The sequence below is a fragment of the Heliconius melpomene genome, chromosome 2, assembly GCF_056956725.1.
Source record: "Heliconius melpomene rosina isolate 202511_hmr_F chromosome 2, ASM5695672v1, whole genome shotgun sequence".
Taxonomy (NCBI): Eukaryota; Metazoa; Arthropoda; class Insecta; order Lepidoptera; family Nymphalidae; genus Heliconius; species Heliconius melpomene.
Genome location: NC_140390.1, coordinates 1,029,490 through 1,055,050, shown reverse-complemented (window position 1 = coordinate 1,055,050; position 25,561 = coordinate 1,029,490). Strand labels below are relative to the sequence as shown.

The following is a 25,561-nucleotide window of genomic DNA, read 5'->3' as shown; positions in this document are numbered from 1 at the left end:
TCCCAATGCTACATCTTGCATATGCTAATATATGTATATAGATATTTTCTCAATAATTATTCGATAGTATTTCTGATCCGGTTTTCGGTTGTTTAATATGCGAATAATAATTAGTGTTTCCTTATTTTTCTATGATTCTCACGAAAGGGTCGCGACCGGGATCGGGATATCGTTTTATTTTACACGGGGGTCATATCTTGTTTTATTTTTCTATTATTAGTTATAGAATATTAATATTGCCACAACGAATTTTAGTTGAATGAATTGAATAAATTAATTTTGTAAATACGTTCACAATTAAAAAAAGAAAACGAAATGTGTATAAAAGAAACTGCTATCAAGAAACTGATATAAGAAAAAAAGAAAAAGAAATCAATTTTAAATTACAATAAACATTATATTTTATCAATAATAAGATTATATCAAATCGCTTACTTGACGTGACATCAATAAAGGATAAACTGTTTAATATTTATCCTTCATATTTATAAATAGATTAGAGCAGAAGAGAAATCATCTGCCCTCGAGTATAAAAAACCAAAATGTCTCTAAGATCCCATTCTTCATAGATAAAAAAAAGGGAAATAAAAAAACCATTTCCTATACGTTTTATTCAGATCAATGCGTTGACATCTGTGGAGGGTGATCTACCCCATTCAAAGGTGCATCCATTAAACCTGTTTTACCGATTGATTCCTACTAAATGTCAAAAATAGGGCAGCCATGTCTTGTATTGCATTTATTTGCATACGATTTCTTTGGTGATGCAAATGATTTAAATTTTTTAAAGGAGGTGAGCTTGAGAGCGTTATGTTAATTACTTGAGATAAGAAACGATGCGTTTATCTGTGCGTCAGTTGCTCGCGCGCGTTTGGAGCGGCGAGGCGTCCATGTTTTGGGAACTGTCAAACTTGACAGCTAACTTTTTTTCCTGAATTTCAAAGTTCCTGAAGTGATTTGGATTTTGGAGTTTTGTTTTGTTTTTTTTTTTAATTGAAGTGTTAATTAAGTGCTAATAACTGTACATTTTGTGGACTCAGTTATATTTTGGTAACAATATTCATATATATAAACAAAATAAATTATGAAAATTCGGAACTTTTATATGGAGGTAATGTGATTAATTTATTTTTGTTTTTGTATATTTTAATTTTATATTTATTATTTGTATTGAATCGTCCCGTTTTCGTGTCGTATAATATAGTTACGGCTCTGTACATAGATGTCTTAAAAATAACAATTTATTTAAATAATATTGATTTATTAAATTTACGAAACTAATGAACTTAGAAAATTGAAATTTCAAATGTAAGTACATTAGGGAATGTAGAGAATTCCTAACAAAATGAAAAACAATAAAGAAAATAACATCTTAAAGTCCACACAAACAAAGTTGGAAGCGACGACTAGTATACGATATATTAAAAACATATGAACGTTGTGAAAATTTAAGTAACTTTTAAAACTCGATACGATTCAGTTGCAAATGAAAAGGGAATCTATAATAGAGACGATGACAACTGCGGAGTAAAGTTACATACTGCTTGGATGCGGCATACAATAAAATGTATGAAACTTTATATCAAAGAGACTTTGTGTGAATATCAATAAATGTAAAAATGTTTTATTTTTAAAATTGTGAATTTGAATATTCAGATTGCAAATTCTGTGTATTAGAATGTTTTTAGACCAACGTGGTGTAGTTGGATTGAATTTGTAAACGCAATGGTTGTGGGTTCGATGCTTATTTGGCAAAAGAATTTATGACGGCGTTGAGTTCTGTCACTAAAAAAGCAATGTCTCAAAAATTTTAAATATTTTCATATAAATAGTACCAATATATATGTACCATATATGTATGTATATCTGTATATATTTACCCCATTTCATCAGTTTTACACATTCTACCCTTTTTACTAATCTAATCTCCAAAAGAAAATACCCAGTTGTGTATTCACAGCGCATTCGTCCCCATCGCCTATAATTAAGGGTGGTATAAATTAGCGAATGAAATGTGACTGAATTTCTTATATTGAATACTTAGGAGGATTACACATAAATACTGGGTGGAAAGTCAGTGTTGTCGTAAATATTATTTTCTTATTTAACATAATATATCAAGTTTAAATATTTTGCTTTAATCTAGCTTAATTATTTGTACTTCTATACTAATTTATAAATAATTTATTATGTAAATGAAAGAGTAAAAGATATCTTATCTCTTTGAATGCTCTAATCCCAGGAACTACTCTTTCATATACTTCGTTGCATATGATTGATCGAACTTGAGAACTTCCGTGTACATTATGTACAATTGTTTGTTATTTTTACCAAAACGGACGAAATCGCAAATAAAGCTAGTATTAAAATTGAAAAAATAATAGATTTAAAAATAACTTTAAAAGTACCGTATCCCACTATACATATATCATAAAAACTATAATGAAGAGAGACACAAATTAGTAAGTGCGGGAGAACCAATGCAATGTTTTTCTTGTAAATACATACGGAATGTAGGCACTTAGAAAATGTTCTAATCAACAGTTGTATGTATGTTCTATTGAAAATTACGCAGAAATGAATGTTTCTTGCGCTAATGTTTGAGATTTGTTTATCTGTTTGTAACTCGGAAGTGGCTTGGTTCTTTATTATTTTTATTAAGAATATTTTTTACAATACAGAATTATTTTTTAACAGTAATTGAAAGAAATTTAATTTACAATTAAGATAGACACAAGTTTGTTGTAATGAATCTGTTGCTGGTTTTCTTCAGCAGCTCCTTTTCGAGCTTTCCGGCTTCCAGTGGTAGCTTCATGTAGGACTGACTCTACTAACGAATGTGAGACTGTAAATGACGGCTGTGAGTTCTATTCCCGCTCGATAAAAAAAACATTATTTTCTGTATCTCAGATGTGACATAAGACAAAGCGCTGAAAAGCACTATGAAATATCTCAAAAAAGTAATGAAAACACTAGGTTCCCTCAGCCCATCCCTCTATATTAAAAAAAATATCCTTTTAATTTCCACTTGAACACTGTCTTACAGGGCGGACGGTCCAGCTATACAGAACGCATTAAAATTGATCAACACATAACGACGTTATCCACATAATGCGGACCCTACTCAGCGGTCACTTCGACAGCGGTTGCCAACCTTTCCCAAAAATTTGAACCCCCACCCCCCAATTTTCAACCCACTTTTTACGCCAATGTTTTTCTATAGAAGCCACGTATAAATGAATACCGAGGGATATCAAAACATCTATTGGGAGGGAAGTTTTTAGGCAAAGGATTAAGTAACGACAACGGTGCCCTTTGCCGTGATGTGGGGTGGTCGGTGACTCGTCCACTTTTGTTTTTGATCGTTCGTCTAATTTCCTCGAGCATATTTCATATAAGTCACTATTAATTTAAGTTTTGTTCCACCCATCTTCAGATTGTAGCGTTAAAGATGGCTATCGGTGTAATTCTTTAAGAAATATAAGTAAAATTAAAGAAAATTCTTATTAAAACACCGTATTTTTATGTGAAATTTATTCAAATTAAGTACAGGTAGGTTAACAGTGTTATTATTTTTCGTAAATTAAAAACTTTCTGGTAATTAACAATATTCATAATGAATTAGCATATATTATTACGAACGTCAAATTTTATACGGAAACCCTGTTGAAACTTGCCTCGATTTTTCCGCTTATATTAATTCTTCATATTGACGCACATTTTCGGTTCGAGGGGTGTGAAAGGGTGTCCATCGAGGGGGTAGGGGGTTCAGATAACGTGGGAGACATAAAGCGTAGGAGATCGCTAATTCATCATAAGTTAAAGGGTTTTTATGTACGCTCCCGGACGATACTCTTTGTACGGTGCGCAAAAAAGGTCGGGCGATGTCTGGAGCGATAGCGATCGGGAGTAAAAAAACATCTCAAAGGCTAAACGTAGATGAGTTATTAATTAACTTTTAGGGAATTTTTAGGCAAAGGGCTCGACTTTTACAGCTATCTTCTATTCAATCGTTTAAATGTAACATTATCTAATGAACTCGCAACTACTGGCTAGACATGGGTAATGCTGGGATTTTAATTTCAATGAATGATTAAATGAAATATTGGAAGAAATACTAATTAAATTAAATATATTTTTAAAAAATGGTTTTATATTACCAAAATCTATTTATTTTTTAATAAATTTTTAATCAAGCTTACTAGTACAAATAAGAAGATCATAAAATATGTTTCAAGTACCATATCTCCTTAACTTACTATCAAAAAGCAGAAAAAAGCAGCGAAAAAAAGCAGAAAAAAGTCCCAACAAACCAAAAACCACAAAAAGTCAAGACAAGGAAAAGTCAAATGCCTATAAAAGCTCAAGTAGAACAGCATCACTAATTCCACAAGCGAAAGCTTCCTAATAAATAGAGACAATAGGTACATGTTAATTACGTGAATTATTGATGGAAAAAGGTTCTCAAGTACCCCCCACAGTAAATTAGTTAACCCCGTGTGTGGGGAAGTCGGTTTAAATCGGGAATCGGGGAAAGTTGGTTTGAGCTTTCGATATCGAATAAGCTCAGCCTTTTTTTGTTGCTTCGAAACTTTTTAACAGTTTCAAATGAAAGTTGGGTTAGGTTGTTAGTTGCTCTGATTGGATTTACAATAAGAAGTACTAAATGTTATTGGAGTGTTTTAATCGTTTTTGTTTTGAGATTTTTTTTTTGTTTGGCTAATTTTGTTTTTTTTTCTCACTTTTTCCTAGAGATGATTTTTTTCTTATAATTTCTAAGCTTTTCGGTTGCTTTTCTTTACAAGTTATCTCTATATTCTCTATGTCTATTATATTAGTCTGACAGTCTGTCATTTAATCTGTTTTAGTTTCTTAAAATAAAATAATCTCTAAAAACACATTACATATTCTCTACAAACACAGACATTTTTTTTTAATGTCAGACATTTTTTTTAAATGTCATCCATTTTTAAACTCAATTAGTCTTGAGTTCAAAGCGTGACATGTCATCGATTGCCGCGTAGACGATCCGGTTCTAATTGGGTTCGCATTTCTCGACTCCCATCTAAGAATAGACGTTTTGTAGATTCGCTATTCGCTTTTTTTTGTTGCAAATAGATATGTTAGATGTTATTTCAATAGGTTATATTTCCATTTCGTCACCCTACGCGGCGTTGAGTTCCGTCACTCAACACGCAATGCTTTCAGAATTTGGCGGAAAGCGGGAGAACGGAGTGTCTTAACACTATATTCTCTCTGTCTACCTGCCTATATATCCATATATAACATAAATACATACAAAATTAAATACCAAAGTTGGCATACACTTAACAAAAATTACGCATCACAGCCCTCCCCAACTCCTAAACCATTTAGAAGTAAGTCGAGTCTCTCTCCGTATTTATCAAAATCCATCCTCAATTAATTCTATTTCGAAACTTCACTTTTAATCTGATCGATCCCGAGTAATTTGTCGCTACCCTTTTACGATACTTATAATTGCATCATAGTATATTAGTATTGATCTGGTTACTGCGCGGCGTTGTGTTCCAAGCGATTTGTTAGAGGGTGTGAATTGTTCAATTTTGTTATGGAAATCTAATTTTAGATGTGATTTGCATTTTGTTTGACGTTTTTTGGGGTTCCGTGGGCAAAGAGTAATACGGGACACTATTACTAAGACTGATGTATGTCTATTTGTTCGTCTGTCAACAGGCTCTATCTCAGAAACTGTGATAGTTGTTGTTTTTGATAATAATACCCCATACTAAAAACATAAGATATATTCGTAAAGGGTCTCCCATTCCGTTTTTAATAATAATATTATGGAACCCTTCGTGTACGAATCCAATTCGTACTTGGTTGCTTTATTGAAGATACCTATGTTTTCTCTGCCTAGTTTGCACATTTTAGAGATACCTATATATAACCGTATAAAGGTAGCATCACTCCTCCTGCCCATTGTATTGAACCCACAACCATTTCGGATATACAATCAAACACTGACCCACTTCGACATAACGGTCTAAGTTACGATTTTTTTTTAAATATAGCTAATCAAAGCAAAAAAAATCGATTTCATTTAAAGAAAAACGTCAATCGAGTCCACTTTCAGTGTGGGGGGGTGAAATAATTAAAAGGCACACGGCAAAATCGAGAACTTAATTCCGATGCCTATTTGTATCTTCCAAGTTTTCCGAAGTTTGCCAGGAGTTGCCAACTCTGTCGTACTTTCGGTAATATTTGCAACGTCGACTTTCAGTTCGTTCTGTTAATTTATAATTACGCTTAATTGGTTATCTGTCTGCATAGCGCTGTGGGGCTTGGATTTGTATTATTAAGGATAGGCAGAGGGAACCTAGTGTTAAAACACTCCTTTTCCCACTAGGTGTTGAGTTATTTATAGATAAAAGTATTCTAATTTTTGTATTGTTCGTGCTAATGAAATTCGATTATAATAGAGATCTTGTCAACCAGACCGAGAGACAATCGAACCCTCAACCGTCGCGATTACAGTTAAGTTTTCTGCGGTTGCTCCACGATGTCCTTATTCATTTACAATATAATCTTATAAGAAAGAAAAAATATATAAATATCAATAACATGTGATGGTATTACTAATACGAGGCGGAGAGTTCACAACGTAGTGTCCAATCACTGGAATAAAACAAATCAATGTAGTATTTAATTTAGCATTTAATATTTATATCTGTAAATATATATTATATGTATATAGATATACTGAATGGGATTCATTGAGGCGGGCTTGGACGGTTGCCATCTTTGTTTCAAATGTCGATCGACGGCGGTCGGGCTTACACTTTTTGTTCTGATTTATTGTGGGTTATTATAATTTTAGAATTGAAATACTTGTATTGATTATGTCTAATGATATATTTATTTGAACATATTATTTTTCATTTAGGATACATGTTTTTTTAGGTTCACGGTGTATCCCGCATATAGCAGGATAGGCAGAGGAAATCTGGTCCCCATTAGCCATCTGGCTACGTTCCCCATTTCTTTCTGGCGAATTTTGTCAAAAAAATAAGAAATACGTTTATATTAATAATCATAGTTTCGTATATAATTAAAAAAAGAATTATTTATTTAAATTTCACTATTATAAATCAGTTTCTTCATATTATTCCTAGCACCGCGTCCCGTCAGTATGAACAGCCGTCTTTACATTGAATATGATTGACACTGTGTCTAACGGCGCTACAGTCACGAATCGGTTAGTTCGAGATCCTTTGTGATGGTGAAGTCCCCTAGCAATTTGATGTTTTCTAATAAAAATGCCAATCTTATTAGAATATATGTTTTTATTTTACGCTATATCTTTCGTTTCGTTTTTTCTCGTTCCTTAAAAAAATGAGAAATCCTCCCCGAGTCTTCTCTTACTCTCTCTTAAAATCTGCAATTAAATTTTGAAAAATCTGCTTATAGTGCTCCTCATGGATCCAGCTATGCTAAATTTTAAATTTACTTTTTTACTTTAACTTAACTTTAACTTAATGTTAGTTAGCCTAAGCGATATCCGTCAGTGACGAGATAATTCCTCTTTCTACGTCCTCTCATAGTGCTCTACAATTCTTTCAACGCCAAAGCCAGGGAAGTAATGAAAATATTAATAAATACTTTCCCCCGAGAGGACATCGAACCCACATTCGTCGCGTTTCCACACGCTTGCGCCACTGCGCCACAACGACCTCAAACAGACATACATAGAAACAAAATAAATCTACAAGCAGTTAACTCCAAATTAAAACAAGCCCAAGTTTATCAACAATCAATGCGTCCGCCATTCCCCACGCGGTAACCCGGTGATTACGCTCGATCGTATTTAAACAATATTTAAATGGGTGCTCATTTAGATCGCGTATCACTTCGCACGCATTGTCTAGCCCGCCGGTACTGTTAGGTCGCAGATTCGAATCTCGGCTGAGCTACTCAATGTTACGCCCCGCTTGCTATATGTCAAAATGTTATCTAGTGCTTATCTTGTGGGTGTTGTTGTTCAAGACTTAGATTTTAGTTTTTTTTTGTGAAATAAGTTAATGGTTTTTTTTATATACAGGGTGGAATTGTCAGCGCCACTTTAAATGAAACCACAGTTTTAACTACTCTATAAAAGCCTAACATAATTCGGAAAAAAAATAATTCTCAAAAATGAAAAAGTTTTTTTTTCAAACAAAATAAATAATAAAATTATCGTTTTAAAATAAAACGCCATTTGTAAAGTATAACATAGGCACGCACACACTTACCTGTCAAAGCGGCAACGTCGCACACGTACGTGTGCGTGACACGAAATACAGGTATGGATAAAAATCGTGAAATGTAAAAAAAATGCTACGTCCAAACTGTTGAGGTACCTTGATTATTTTTTTTAATTCTGGGTTTGAAATATTTTACCCTATATGCAGTTTCAGTAAAAGAAGCGCGACCTCTTCCACCCTGTATATAGATCTTTCTTATCTTCTCGCATATCACAGGATAGAGAAAATTAACTAGCGTTGAGACACTCTGTTCTCCATTTTCCTGCTTATTTCGATGTATAAAGCAAGAAAAAGAAAACTCACGACCTCGAACCCACGACCATCGTCCGCAGCTTCAGTGCGCTCCCAATCGTCAATTATATACATTCTAAACGAAAAATGAACGCGATAACGTAAAAAATAAACAACCGCCATTGATAAAGCCAGGTAACAATCAGCCATTTAAATTCACATGCAAATAATAATTTTCATATTACCAATAGACCGGTGGAAGGGAAAAGCAAAATTTGGCTTAAAGTTGTAACAGTCAAAGGTCCCGCCTCGCCGATACTACTGCTATAGATTTCTAAACTTCGCCCGCCAGCCGCATACGGGCAAAGAGTATTGTGTAAATAATATAGATATGAGATTTTTTTAAGAAAAACTAATTCACATGTAGTATATGAATATTATTATTATTATTGTATCATATAAATACTATTATTATTATTAACAGTGTTTTTTTAAGTATATTATGTAATTGTTGGAACAAAACAGCGATATGATAAATTTTGTATAAAGCAGCATGTAAGTACATAGAAATGTTTCAATGAAATCCATAAAGAATTAAATGTCAGTATTTAAATCCATAGTACAAAAATGCATGTCTGTCTGTATCATCGTAGCTAGCAAAACGAATAAAAAACAAATTTATTTTTCCATTAATAATTATTAATAATTCACTCTCATAAAACATTAATCACGATTACTATCAGTTACCGCTCAGAGACAAGTCAAATTAGGTATGAACGTAAGTTCGCTATCGCTTAAGCGGAGCAGGTGCGAGATTCGTTCCTCCTAACTCAATATTAGCTTGTTAATGCACCGCCGTACTCGTACGGTTTGATTTTATATGTATTTGAGAACTTTGCAGTTCATTTTGATAGGTTATGTGAGTGAAATTTATTGGGGAATTGAGGTGAAAATTGTGGGTTGTGTTGCTTGTTTGTATGTTTCTTTTGACAGATTCTCTATGGCTGAAAGTTTACGTAAGGTAGAGATTTTTGATAGAGCTTAGTGATATGTTATTCGATTCTTATGTAGAATGACAAAAAAATATAACGGAGTGTCCTTACCCTAGGTACATTTGAGAAACTTTTTCAAATATGTTAAATATTCTCTTTAAAGATTCTTTCTTCTTATTCATTCTGTATAAGAAATATAATTTGCTAAAATACAAGCATCTACGAGTATATCCATATATCTTCAAATACCGCCCCACATTAAAATCCAAAGATCAACTCAGAACATCAAAATTATCCAAAAACACACGAAAATTGACGTAGCACCCGAATCGGATTATCGTATCTCATATACGAAGCTATAAAAGACGAAAATTCCAGTTCTTACCCCTTTGAAGCGGGAGGGGTTGAGGGAGGCTAATGGCACCCTGATTCATTAGTAAATTATAAAGTACATGAAAATTCAAAGTTAGGTAAAATTTCTCGATATCTAATAATGATTAGCAGTTACCTGTCTATCGGCTCTGGAGTTACAAAGCTACTTCGTCAATTTCTGTTTGAGTTGGAGACTTCAGCCAATTCAATTATTTAGTTTTGGGGCCCATGTTGCAATTGTGTGGGCACTTTTAGGGTTTTATTTGTTTGACAAATTCATGCTTCGAGAGGTTTTGTCGGGATGGTATCAATGAGAGTCGTTTGGGTTGTTTCAGTTTATTTAGAATAGTAGCTTCTTCTATGGGTATATTATTTAAACGAGGTTAGAAACCTTTTATAGATGCGATAATTTTAGGTTTGATTATATTTGAACTATTTACATTTTTTGGGTAGTAGAGTACCTTAACACTCTTCTAGTATAATGAATGATTGATGATGATGATGATATTTTTTATGATTTTTGCGAAACATTTGAGCAATCAAATAGTCTTCCTGTGAGAACGTGCCTACGTGACTACGTTGCTTGGTTGAAACTTGATTTCATAGGAATATTTTAGATATTTTTCTTAAAACGAATACATTTATGCATATTCTTCTCTCTTAACGAGGCCTACGAAGATAAATACATATCTAGCTATAAACATACGAAACAAACATCTATTTAATTATTTCTTTACTTAAGAATCGTATTTACAACCAATCTCACCACCCAATCAACTGAACCACAAGAACACAAATTAAACACCCACTACACCAAAATAAATTGAAAACATAAACTAATCAAATTACGAACAATTTGTACGATATTAAATAAGAAAAAAGATTAAAAAAGATATAAAAAAAAGCAATGTTTATCTATTTCCCTCCACTCGATACACTCAAGGTGGGAGCTCTTAATCTCTCAATGTCAGTTTTAATTTGCCGCCGGCTTCGAGTTACCTTCCAAAAGTTTTATTTTTGAATTTTGTTGTGGACGTGAAGGAAACACGTTTCGACAGCCTTCCCAAATATTAATCTGCTGACGAAATGCTATCGACGTGCGTTGGGCGTCGAAATATTGGTTATTTCGGTTCTCTACCCACCATCCTTAAAAAATACATATATTTGGAACCTGTTATATGTGAAATGTAAGTACACGCAAGGAGAACTTTAGAGTAAAGACACTCCAATCTCCATTTTCTGCATAATTTTCGAGACAAATTAGTTTCGTTTACAGATACCTTTAATATAAAAGTACTCGGATATTTCATTTAAACATAATCTCATAAGAATACACTCAATCCTTTGTGGTAGCCATAATAAGGAATTGATTGGTACAAAGGACGGGACAGGGGACGGCAGACAAACAGCTATAAGTAAATAACTTGAAAAATGGCATCCTTGTGATAAAATAGACATGACAGGATCATTTTCTTATATATTTTTTAGCTTCACGCAAATGAAAGTGTAAAATAAAAGTGTTATAACACTCCGTTCAGCACTTATCTAACCAAACAGAAATATAATTTAAATTCTCCCAAATACAAAGAACAGTAATTGATCACTTATCTTTCTGTCTGTAATTATAAAAAAAAACAAGAATAATAAAAATTAATAAAATAGCAATAAAAATAAAATTATAACACAATGTTAATTTTAGTTTAAACTAAAAAAACACTATGCAAATTGCGTCTATGAAAAATTACCACTAAATCAAGTAATTAATTAATTAAATACCTAGAAATGAATATAATAAAATAAAATTTTATAAATTAGATATAAAAAACAAAATAATTTTTCGTCCGTCTATTCTATATCTTCAATACATTGTTCCGTGATCAGTAGACCAAAACAGTATCCCGTAAGCCTTAAACGATTTTCGCTAATACTTTAACAAAAATGCGCACAGACAGTCGTTATTTATTATATCTTATGTTATAATTTTGATATTATTCTTTTCCTTTTTTAGCTTCACGCTGTATCCCTCATATAGCAGGATAGGCAAAAGAAATTAAGTGTTAAGACACTACATTCTTTACTTAACCTCTTGAATTTGGAACATTGCATGATGAATTGCGGAACGCAGATTTGTCATATCAGGGCGGGGAAAACAAAGCAATCCACTTCCCCAAAATAGAGTCGAACTCCGAACCACCAATCTTTCATCTATCTATCCAGCAATCTATCTATGAAAGTAAACCACAACGTCCTAACATTTATCGCAAAGAAACGTTGAATTAATTAAGGCTGTATTGACAGCCACCCCGGCCAAGGAGGACCGCCCGCCCTTATCATATTTATTTTATTTCAATGCCTTTCCCGTACAAATTTAATCCTTTTCCATTAATTAGTGACCGCTCCCCGTGCTGCTCCCTAGCTGTAATTTTTCTTAGGCAGGGTTAGGATGAGTGGCATTTTTGGGTATATGATGCCTATACGGGTACGTTTTAGTATGTTTACATGTCATGTCATTGGGATCGAAAGGGTTGTTTGGGTTTTGATAGATTAATCATTTGGATGTTCTTAAAATATCTTTATTTTTTTTTAATTGTGGTGTAAAAGATGTGAAAGGATATTCTATATATGCAATATTATTAGCAATTACAAGACGCTCTACTAATTTTTGTAATAAAGTAACTTTATCAATATTTCACTTAGAATTTGACCTAACCTGATAGGTACCTATTACGACCTACTTGAACGCAGCCACAGGCAAGAACTAGTATAGCTATAGTACAAAACTTATAAATTAAAAGGTAGCTACACCAGATATCTTCACAATTTTTACGTAGCACCGACAACATTATGTTAATTAATAGTACAGAAATCACGGGCTGGTTTCCATACATACCCATACAAATCTACATACATACATACATAACTGTAGCCTTTGCTAATGTTGAAAATGTAATCTAAAATCGTATAACCGAAAATAAAAATTAGCTCTAATTAAGAGCGATGCGCCATGCCCAATTTATACGCAATGATAGCGTAGCCGTGGATTTCAAAATATAATACATCCGGTACTAAATCATAATAAACATATATATTTTTATTGTTTTTATATTATGTAAATGCCCTTGTGCGGTTTGGTTAGGTATAGGTGGTGACGGCTTCGATTCCCAATCGAATGAGTGGCTTAAAATATTCCATTTACGTGATAACTGTGGGTTCGATTGCCACTTGTGTTAATGAATCGTTTTCTTGAAATTTTTGACAATATTTTATAGGAAATCAAATCTACAATAATTGAGTTTACAGTATTACAGTCGCTGTATTGCTACAACGCTACAACGGTCTTAATAGAATCCCGTCGTTGAGTTCCGCCACTAAACACGCAATGCCACGAAAAATTTATTGGGAAGTGGGGAACGTAGTGTCTTAAGTAGGTTCCCTTTTACAGCGGGATGCAGCGGGATACAGCGTGAAAAAGAAGAATGCCTTAAACCCCGCAATAAACGCAAATTAATAGAAACAGTAAATAAGTTAATATACGAATTTCATTGAATCAAGTACGTACCGTTATTATAGCCACATCCCGTGAGACTAGTTGCTCAAACCGAACAAGCGATGGTACAGAAAGATAAACTTCTTTGTTAAATTCATACGAACGAATCGCTGATTTAATTACTGCTTATAAACCACTTGATTCCAAATTTTGAATGGCTAATGACCATAACTACGAATTAAATACAAAATATTTTCTTTTTATTTCGAATTAGAGATCCGAAATGAATAGATACGATTCGAACGGTTAATTTTAGTGAGAACAATGGTTAAGTAAGTAGTTTAACTGTTTGGTTGGTGTACAAGCGGTTATTGGTTACTTTTTTATTATGAGTTTTAAAAGTATTTCGAAATTTATTCACACAATGGTGTTTATTAAAGATATTGGTGGTTGGTGATGAACGTAGCGGGATTCGAACCTGCGTTCTTCGAATATCGCTCATTTGGTGCAACAATGTCGTATTTGCAGTTTTTAAAATATTTTATATTTTCATTTCTTCACTCTCAACACACAACGCCTCAGCAGAAAAATGGAAAAGGGAAACGTCTTAATAAGAATGGAGTGTCTTAACAGTTTCCCAGGTTCCCTCTGCCTATCCTGCTATAAGCGGGATACAGCGTGAAGCTACAAAAACAATATTTATATAAAACTAAACAAAATAAACTTGTCGACTTTGTTTTAATTCATTCACACACTCTCGTGGAATCAGAACCACACTGAGTCAATGTAAACACTTAATACGAAATCCATCTAGAACTAGCAGCGCGGAATTGAGTCAATATTGTAACGCCAACTAAAGCTATGCTTCATCACATTATTAAATATCTGTTTAATATGTTTTGTTAATTTCTTATATTATTTTCGTTTCACCATTTTAAAGCGCGGCGTTGAATTACGCCACTCAACATACACTGCATTATATTTGACATCTACCAACTGATAGTCTTATATAAAAATAAGCTTTTTTAAATAAAAATAACTTTTTTTTTTACAAAAGCTCACTGATGCCTACAGAGCTTAGAACGTCTCCGATCAATTCTCCAATTTACAAACGGCCACGTAAACAATGGCGCTCGCGAAGTTTGATTTATTCCTTAATTTAATAAATAGAGGTCCGATTGATGAATGCTGATGAAAGGACAGAAATTAATACGGACACCGTGGGATTGGCAGTTGTATTGTTCTAAACACCGGGCATTGTCTTACGGTAATCGGGTTCGATTTGGTTATATTGGAATCAATGTGCGTCTTTGTGTTTTGTATAATATTATTTCTAGAAATAAATAAAAGAATTAAAGTGTCTTAATGGGAACGGAAAATCCTAACACTAGATTTCCCAAATTAAAACTTAATTCATAAGTCACAATTAATGTAGTATTCAGTATGAATATTCGACTGATCAACACAAAAATATATTTTCAATACGAACAAGTAGTTCTTGAGATTACTACGTTCAACCAAACAAACTCTTCAAATTTTAAGTATTAATATAGATAATGGTAGCCTCAATTCGCTAAGCAATAAAAAATATCTCAAATATTCCAGTTTCATATCATGGCACGGCTATTGTTTGCCTCAAAACTAAAATAAATCAATGTCTAATTACGTTGCCCATACTTTACTTTCATCATTGTGATTTTTTCTCACATTAAACTATTTGGGCGTTGTCGCCTCATTATTATAAAGAATTTCCTCTAATAGTTGAAGTTTTGGTTATTTATAATAGTCTAAAATTATTATTATTGTATCTCTCGCCGTTCACACAATTAAATTTCTGTATCACGACTTATTTATAATTGTTGGTAGGTTCGTAAACATTCATGATTTTTTAATGAATTACCGCAATGATTGCATCGCTTTCAAATTTTCTAAGAGTAACTTTCTAGTTGTAAACATAAGATTATTCGGTCGAAAAATTCAAAATGGATTCGTATAATTAGATTAGAATGTGCGCATTAATAGTCTTTGTTTCTTTCACTTGTTATTAATTATTCTAAATTGTTATTATTTTATTATAAGCTAAATTTTTATTTTCATTTTATTTGACATTCAAATAGCGATATCGATAGTTGAATACGATTGTTTCAGTCACATTTTACTCCACAAAAAATCTATACTATAAGTAACTGACTGAACTGGTTCAACAAATTAGGATCTGTAATTTCATTATCAATTTTGATTTAAAAATGATCAAAAAGCTTAAAATAATAATTTTCTACACTGTACACTGTAGACTCTATAATTTTGACGACATCGCTAACATTGGATATCTCATCCTGTATTGGATCATCGTTTCCATCCCACTTACCACAGGACCGTAGGCAGGCTGAAGCGTTGTCGCTTACGTAATTTTGATTCGCTCAAGCAATTGAGCGTGATTGATCACTCCTGTCGTTATTGTCTGAATCATGATGTCTTGTACTGAACGTGTCTCAAACGCTTGATCACCTCCGTAACTATGTCTATTAATAGCAATTGGGCGTAAATGTTTTGGGCTCATCTTTTTATGATATCGATATTGATTGATCTTTTTTATATTTACTTTTTTGGGTTTGCGCTTTTTCAACTAAATGCCAGGTTTAGGGCGGTAGACAGAGGGAACCAAAGGAAAAAAGGTAATGTGTTATTACTAACTTACTGGTACTTACTTTTCGCCCAAGTCTCGAGTCGCAAAAATATTGAATGGTGGAATTGAAGGCTACGCAAAATTCTCGTATACGCTAATAATATTTCTACTTCTTATGCTTTTATCATTATATTGGTCAAGAAATTACTTGTAAAAGTAAAACCACAGACTAATGATAGAAGTCATTGCTCCTTTATAACAATGTTAAGAGTAATCAAACAAATGAACTGAGCGAGAAGGCGCTGGTTATCAAGATCCTCGCTGCCATTAATCCAGCAATCTTTGATTTCATCGCACGTGAAATGTGCGTGTACGCAATGTCTATAAAGCTTCGTGTATATATCATTTTTTTTGCCACAATTATTTTTAAATTAACGTTTTATAATATACGTTATAGAAGAACGAAGAAAGATCTAGTCTATTTAGTGTTCTATTGGTCTTTTTGATCAGAAGTATCACATTTGGTCGGCAAATTGTCTCATATAGCAGAATTCACTTACGAATCCTTTGAAGAATATTAAATAATTATTTTAAAAGATGAATTTATAACAATTTAGAACAGTTTTAAAGTATATTTTAAGATATTTCTTAATTAATACAAAATATAAAATGTCTAGTGTACCGTTTGCTTAACAACGATGTTATCGGCCCACGTGAAGCGTACACGCGTGCATTTCAGATACTTTTCCCCATTCATTTTAATTACTGAAATCTGTTCAAACTCTGATCAAGTTTCACTCGTTTTATTGCTCCATTTTAGAACTATGGCTTAATTGGAACTTTTTAATCAATTATATCTTTCTACATTTGTTATATAGTAATTGTATGATCTGAACAGAAAGAATCAAAACTAACTGGACATAAGATAGCAGTTTGATTCCCACTCGGTGTAATATTTAAGATGAAGGTTTATTCGTTTTTGTGGTCACTTTAGAGAACACGAGGGGTTAAGTTTTACCACCTAAAAGTCAATGTCACTGTTTGGAAGGGAAGTCGAATGCTTTTAACTAATTACAGCACACCACGAATAAAAACTCTTTGTTTTTAAACATGTGGATAACTCTTTGTACATAAATACATATATATGTAAATAGTTGTGGGTGAAAATGCTATAAAATAAATGTGGTCGTATAGAGGTTAGCATATTACACCAATTCACCCATGCAAGGTGTAAAACAAAAACAATAACTATAATGCAGTTTCAACAAAACCGAAACGTGAATAAAAACGATTTTTGTGCCGGCCAATAATCAGCATACATCCGTTCTGATGAGATCCAGAGATTAGCGACCAGTGAATGGTACAGGATGTGGCACAAAGGACTCTACGTCACCGGTCACAAGAACAAATAGGCTATGGGAACTGATTAATAATTAGATTAAACACGTGGATATGCGAATCGATGTTTCTATTGCAGTTAATTGCTCAATTAAATACAAACCTTATGCTAAACAGCTAACGTTCAAAATACATCGTGAGCAATCCACCGTAGCGTGAAACCTCCACACGCTGTAGTTATAATTAAAAGTGACTTGTATTAAATTATATTTTCATAGAATAGTTGTGTAAAGGAAAATTTGTTTTATAAACAATGATTCAACGTGTAAAGTTGTATTAGAATTTTTAGTCTGACGTTAAACCAAGTTTTGTTATGTATGCAATTTGGTTCTTGCACAAAACTAATAATGAATTCTCTTTGTTCCAGCGAGCTACCCTGGCGGAGAAGGAGGTAACGACGCTGAAGGAACAGCTAGCTACCACCAGCCCGACGCCCCTCCAAGCCACAGTACCCCCAAAAACAAATGGCTCTCACATAGAACCAACACGAGACCAGGCCACAGAAACTAGAATACCAGATTTTAGTCCAAATATAAAAGAAGAAAAAAGACAGTCTCCAGATATTGATGAGGATTTAGAACAAAAGATAGAGATGGCAGCGACGGCGAGGAGTAATAGCAACTCCTCGAGGAGCAGCCCTGTGGTTAATCCTAACACAAGTCTGGAAAATGAACTTGCTGCCAAAGAAAAAGAGGTCAGTTTTATATTATAATTATATTAGTTATATTGAAAATTTCTTAGGAGACAAAACTAAATCTTTAACCCTTCCAACACAGCCCGTATATCTTCTTTACAAAGTGGTCACTAAAACGAAATATAATCAAAATTGATATATCATTACATCCCGTATGAAAAGGATGAGCTATATCTATGAGGTCAGCAGTTAAACGGGTAGAAAATTACTGTAAATGCAATAGCCTTGCGCCTGCGCAACGTATCGAATGTAACATACGATCAATAAATCAATTACATGTGCGGGGGCTACCGTTGAATTGGATTTGACAAGCTCGTTCTAGGGATGGTGGGTTATCGATAAATGATACATATTTTATACAGATTATAATTTTTGAATAAATAAATAACAGATATTAAAAAATAAACGTTTTCCACTATTTAACCTTGGAGTTTTACCAAAACTAAATTATGATAGTACTTATAACAAGCTGATGAATATATACTGAAATTTTCTGCAGTTTAATAAATTGATGTCTATATTTATTAAGGACAGAAATTTCAGTAAAAAAATGACATTTTCATATGAATCATTAGCTCGATACACAATCAACAACAGCACTAGCGTTACAGGATACGTTCAATGGAATGATTGATCGGCACCGAACGGTAATCCTTGCACTAAATAAATATCATTGTTTGTTTGTACCCACAACCGCGGAGTGGGCCAATTAATAGTATTTGCTTGACCGATTTTGATGAAACTCTTTGAGAAGAAACACATATTTAAATCACTGTGGCACAGTGTGATGATGATGTGATGTGTTCTGCGTCTGTGGGTTCGATACTTGCACGAAGGAATAAATTGTTTTAGTTTCCTCGCTTTGAAAAGGCAAAGTGGTGCGTTATGTTCCGCCACTCAACAAAAAATATCTCAAAAATTGGGGGGTTAAAAAACTAGATTTCCTTTGCCTATTGTGCTACGTGCGGGGCATTGCGGGAGAAAATTATTGAAATATAACCATTTCCTCAAGTGAACATGAACCCACAATTATCGAGTTTACACTCACACGCTGATCCACTGCGCCACAACGGCCTCCAAGTGACAAGTGTCATAAAATTTACCAATACTGGCATGATCAATCAATATTAGTGTGAACGAATGACGCAGCATTAAAATCGATTTAGCCATTTGTTTACCGGACACAAAACGCCCACGGGATCCGTTCACTCAAATTTGACTTATTGTTAAATGGGTTAACATATTATTGAGATTATATTATATAAGTAGCTTCATAGATCCCACACATAGCAAAGTACGCAAAGGGAACCTGGGAACCTAATGTTAAGACACTCCGTCTCCATTCAGATACTTCCACTACGCGAAGGAATTGAAAATATTAAACACTTCATATCCTCGAGCGGAAATCGAATCCACAACCTGTTGCGCTTACTGTCGCATACTTGTGCCCCTACGCCAAGACCCGTCTCTCTAATTTAGAAATAGTTTTATTGATTTCTTCCTGAAATTAGACTAAAGACTACATTTATTTATAATTTCAACATGTAATTTTTCTATTAAAACTAAATATACTCGTATACGTATATAGAGTGAATAGTAAATAAAATTATTTTACAAAACTTCTGCTCAAAGCTCACTCGGTACAAGCTCACCGCCATACGAGTATAACCTGGTATATAAAGAATCCCGTTTTAACATTTATGAATTATCTTCAATTACGGAGCAGTGTTCTGGTACCTACTAGAACATGTTAAAAGGAGTGAAAAATAGTCAAAAAACGCATCCATTCATGCCAAAGAACTGTATGCAACTGAATTCTTCTATTCACGTTCCGTCATTAATGCATTGAATCGCCAAAATCTGCGTTATAGTGAATTGGAGGCTTTATTTCTCTCAATAGACTATTTTTTTAAACGTGATGTGAAAGGATCCACGAAATCAGTTTAGGTTTTAATGTAAGCGGGAAATTCTTTAGCTTTAATTCCGTATATTGAAAATGGTATAGAGTTATTTTGGGTTTAAAAGAAATGCATTTACCATATATGGACTTATATGAGTATACCAAACGTAGGTAGGTCTTGTTTTATTCTACTTGTAGGTGATGAGATTTCAATTTCCTAGTATATTTTCGTTTATCCATTTAACGGTGTTAAATTCCGCCCAATCAACACTGAATGTTTTCAAATGGGGTTTTAAAATGGAGTGTCTTGACACTATGTTCTCTTTATCTACACTTCCATAAAGGAAAAATCGAGAAACTACCAAAAAAATCGTTGTTTATACAACTTAATAACTTGGTACTTCTTGAGCATTCCTGTTTATGTTTCCATTCTGTTTTAATCAAAGAATCGAGATAAGTTCGGTCGAACTCTATCGGAGTGACAAACTTTTTGCTCAAAGAATTTTTTCGCAGTCAATTTTAAAATGAAGTTCCCCAGAAGGGTTGAAATGTTATTTCTTTTTGATGACAGCCGATAAACGATTCAGTTCTGAAATAACTTTTTTGATTATGGTTTCACTGAATTGGTTTTGATTGGCCCACAATTTTCATTTAACTTTTGCTAGCTTTAGAAAAAATACTTGAGAAATATGATTTTTACAGACTTAGAGACATAAACAAGTATGGCATTACTTTTTGTGTAAGCGTGGAAAGAAATTACAAAATAATTATATGATCAAAAACAGTTTTACAGGTAATTTCGTGTGTGTTCGTTGTGCAGCAGCTCAGTGTTGGACTATAAACGCGACGATTGTGGGTTCAATCCCTTCCGATCTCGAGGAAATTAATTATTTTTATTCCTTCTTTTAAGAAGAGAAAGCGCGGCGTTCTCCTCCGCCAATCAATATGCAATCTCTCAAAAGTTGGGCGGAGTGTAGGTTCACTCTGCCTAATCTGCAATATGCGGGATACAGCGTGAAGCCACTATATAAAACTAAATCCGAAACAGTAAATTCTTAATGTCACTCCAGCGCAGGACATGAAAGAGTGATGACGCTATTTTCGTACACCAAAAGGAAAACATTCGAAATTAGTTTATGACGACTGTCTGTCGTTCGATTTATTTTAATTTTGTTATTTTTGGTCACACGAGTTTCTCTTATTAAGCTTAGCCGTCGTAAACTTAGACGGTTCGGTTGTGAATTATATTTGAAACCGAATGACAAATCATGTTTATATGGAATTTATAAATATGTTCTTTTTTCTCTATATTACTTGTATATTTATTTATACATATGGTACTAGACACCCACGATGCGTTGAGTCATCGATTATTACATTTTAAAATGTATATTATATATAGATAATTTACTTTCAAAATATCTATAAAAAAAATATGAATTTAGAAAACAGTTGTTTTAAGTTGTGCCAAATAATCGCAATTACAATATATACAAACGCAAAAACGAACGAATTTCAAACCAATTTCCAGTGATTGCCTCTGACCTCATAGACGTCAAACAAGACAAACGCGCCTTTAATCGCAGCCAATCAAAGAGAAAGCAACGGATCCGAAACGTCCACAAGAGATGCAATCAGACGCCCATCAAACCAACCTATCATCTCCTAAATCGCCACGCACGATAATTTAATAACGGAAAATCTAAAAAATCCAGCACAGAATTCGAGACCTTGGGCTTCAGGCAATAGAAGCGACCAACTCCCACCAGTAATTACAGAAGAAACATTCGGGCTTACATGAAAGCAAATGTCAAACTTACCCGTACATATTATTTCCAAGTATTGAATGTTGGGGTCGGTTTCTCGGAAGATGTGCGTAAACATCATCATGTCGATGATGAAAGCGATGTGATTCTTTGTACTGATGCTGATTAGTTTAATTTTAGACCACAAAAAATTGTGGTAATTTTAGGCCCTACCGTGACAACGTACTCGTACGTAGCGTGCGTAACGTCGATCGCTCGAGTTTCTCGTATTGGAATTTTGTAATCGCCGATGGGAATAGTGGATAGTTCTGGTGTGGTTTTGATATATATCTAGCTTTTTATATGAATATTTCTTACTAATAGTATTGTTGAATCGATGCTCGAGTTAAATGTTCGTAAAATTGTAATATTCCGATCTGATTACTTTATGATTTCCTTTTTTTTTCATTGAAACAGTACGTTAACGTTCAATATCGTTGTAACGTAAGCAAACTCCTTAATAACCTCATAATTAACTAAAACGAATTCGAAAGTCGTACAACTCGCGTTAGTTTATTTATACACACCGTCAATATTCAGAAGCCAGCTCGATAGATTCATAGCAGCCGACATCAAAGGCTCGACATTAATCATAACTCGCATCAATCGCCGGTGGAACGGTTCTGTTTTTATTGTAAATCAGTATTAAAAAGCGACGCGGGCGCATGAATCAAACGAGCGCCTCAAGACGTCAACATATGCGATAAATTCGTGAAACGTAAACAAAAAACTTGCGGCCCGAATAGACCACCTTGCGGTACACCTGTTGCTTCTATTAGCGGAGCGCTCGCCGATCATATCAGAACTATCTATGATCTACAAATGAATAATATTTTTGTGTCACCGTAACTCATGTGCGTTGAAAAATGATCTCGATGAGACGCGTCGAGCGCTCTCCCAGATTACAGATCAAACGAATGCGTTCTTTCGCAAATTGCCCGTGGAGTTTCATTTTTAATTTGCCGAACACAAGTACCCACCGCTGGCTCGACGCGAAACTAATAAAAGTTATACTTCCTACGAATTGATATTTATGTATGCACTACGTCTGGCTTCAATCTTTTACGATCGTCAACAGTTACATATTAAATGTTCGATGTTTATCAACATTTCTTTCTTATGCAGCTTTTAGTGGCGCAATAAATTATTTATCTTCAAAGCAATAGTTGCTTATTTTCAAACTTTTGTTTCTAATTCACTGTAATTCTTAGTTTTATAACTGACATAACCGACGTTGTATGCTATCTGTATATAGATAACAAAAATTTGGACCGCGTCACCTTAAATGTACACCGAAACACTATTTTGAGCATTTCTCCGTATCTTTTGAGTTAACAGTATTTAAATTGGCCTATAAATTTTTAGATAATGAAGAGAGCAGTTTCGTCGAAGATACAGTCGATTAAGTATTCTAATGATATCATATTATATACTTTAGTCACTCTATTAGTCAGCCGTTTACATAACTGAGTCAAACTGAAAAATCTTTAAAGTGACACATCACTTTGAAACGACAGAAATTGCCGTTTGATATCTGTGTAAACAGTAATATAACTCACCGTTGCTCTCTTCCTTCCCTTTTCAATAGTAAAATAGCTATCACACTTAGTAGAGCATTTGTAAATGATACTGAAAAATTTTCCAAAGTGGTTTCGTCGCTGAGTGTTTCTTGTTTAATAAAATAACACGCGCTCTTTGTTTTTTTGGGTTCTAAAATAGTTTATGGGACTTCGTCGATTCCACGTTAGTCTATCTCGATATTTTAAAGATTAGTTGAAAGACACCATAAAAATAATTTTATTTAATACTAGTCGTGGTCAAAACTTCATAAAAAGCTTCTTTTAGTACTCTCCTACACTCCCTAACGTTCGTACATGCGAATTCCAACTTTCTTAGTCGTATATTTTCATCTGTGTGTTGTCTGTCAGTCACCCAATAACAGTTTTATATGTGTGTATATATATAGATTCCTCTCAGTCTCAGGTTATTGTCTACTATAGTTGTCAACGTCGCTTTATCGATCTTTATAATGTTTCTCCCATAACCATCTATTACCTTCTAAATTTTACGATACGTATGACGCCCATTAAAAAACGTATTGGATACATGACATTTTGGCGATGTTCCAGAACCTTAAAAATATATTGCAAGTGTAATGAATAGGTACATATAAATATAAATAAACTTACTTTATATCTTATACTGATAGATTGGTCTAAATTGAACATCGTAGCGCCGTGGTACAGCGTCGGACTGTAAGCGCGATGACTTTGGGATCGATGTCCAGTCAGAAAAAAATCTGGGAAGACAGCGTCGAATTCCGCCATTCAACACTTAATTCAAATTTGGTCAAAAATTTATTTCTCTACGCTTTCTCGGCCGTATAATATACGAGATAAAGCTATACCGTAAATGAATAGCAAAATATATAGAGAAGACGTGAATCGATACGTTAATTCGTTTTCAATTAAGCACATCAACGCCTTACACAGCAGCCATTTGTTGTAATGGATAATTAATATTGATAGCTTCATTTACGAAGCGAATTATATACGTCAATGTTAATGTTGGAAAGTAATGTATTGTAATTAGTCGTTTTAAATACACTGGGTTTTTTAAGAATTTTGTTCTGCTATATCCCACATATAGTATGGTAGGCAGAGAGAACGTATTGTGACATTAAAATCACCACTTGATTCGCAATGTCTCTAAAATTGAACAGAAAGTGGGGAATGTCTTATGGCGGGAGTGTCTTAACAAATGTTGTCCAATTTCTTTAGGACTAATCCAATTATAACGACTGCTCCAACAACAACCATCACATTTCTAAACTTGTAATATCTTAATATCGATCCCTCGAGTTCTCAATATACAAATAATGACATAACTATCGTATAACCCTTAAACGTAAACAACAATAAACCCAAAATCCCAATATTATCACAAATTATGATTCCTATCACATACTCATATATGATAGTGTTCAAAAACTTCAACAGTAAAATCATTAAGCGCCGATCGAAACGATCACACATTACACCTCTTATTAGAATATGCACTCCAAGGGATAATAACGTTTGTTTCATACTAAATACTCGAAATAACCTCTTACAGCCATCTAATAAGAGCTAATTTCCGATAACCTAATAACAATGCTAATATAATGGAAATTCTACTTAAACGGTATACTGTTAGAGTTTGCTTTACTATATACATGACGTCATATGTCAGTACACGTTAGTTCTTAAAGCAACACGTGTAGAGAATACGTCAATTTATTATAAACTTTGTGTAGCGTAGAAGATGATTTGTGACACATTATCGGTATAATGGTATCTGTTTCTATGTATCCATTCAGAGGGTTCTTGTGTGATCGACCGAGTTCTAAGGAATTGACAAATATTCACAAAGGCGTATTGTTGTATTGATTAGTGTTGGGATCTTGTTTTAGTGTTGTTTAATCTGTGGTGTTATTAATTTTTTTAAAGTGATCTAAAATTCCATTATTGTCTATTTATACGTCACTAAAATTGTTAGGTAAAGCTCTACTTTAACATTAAAATTCAAAAACATTTCAATTTGTATAAATCCAAAATTTTTACCAATTACCATTTCTTTTATATCCTCGAAGTAATTACCTCACGTCCAAAACAAGTCCGTTCATTTATTTTTATTGAAATTAATGCAAAAATCAATCAAATCAAACTTTCCACCCCCGTTTCTACTTTTGAAATGGTGAAACATTTTTCTTCGCCCTCCAAACCTGAGACAATG

The 25,561-nt window shown here is 33.6% G+C and overlaps 1 protein-coding gene across 5 annotated transcripts in view; it reads left to right on the top strand.

Moving 5' to 3' along the window:
• Positions 1-25,561, top strand: part of LOC146540263 (homeobox protein cut-like) — a 154,245-nt gene that overhangs the window by 57,546 nt on the left and 71,138 nt on the right. For all 5 annotated transcript variants that reach the window (XM_085201258.1, XM_085201278.1, XM_085201252.1 and 2 more), the window contains exon 3: positions 17,756-18,082. In XM_085201258.1, the coding sequence (XP_085057384.1) occupies positions 17,756-18,082 (327 nt within the window). The remainder of the gene's footprint in view (positions 1-17,755; positions 18,083-25,561) is intronic.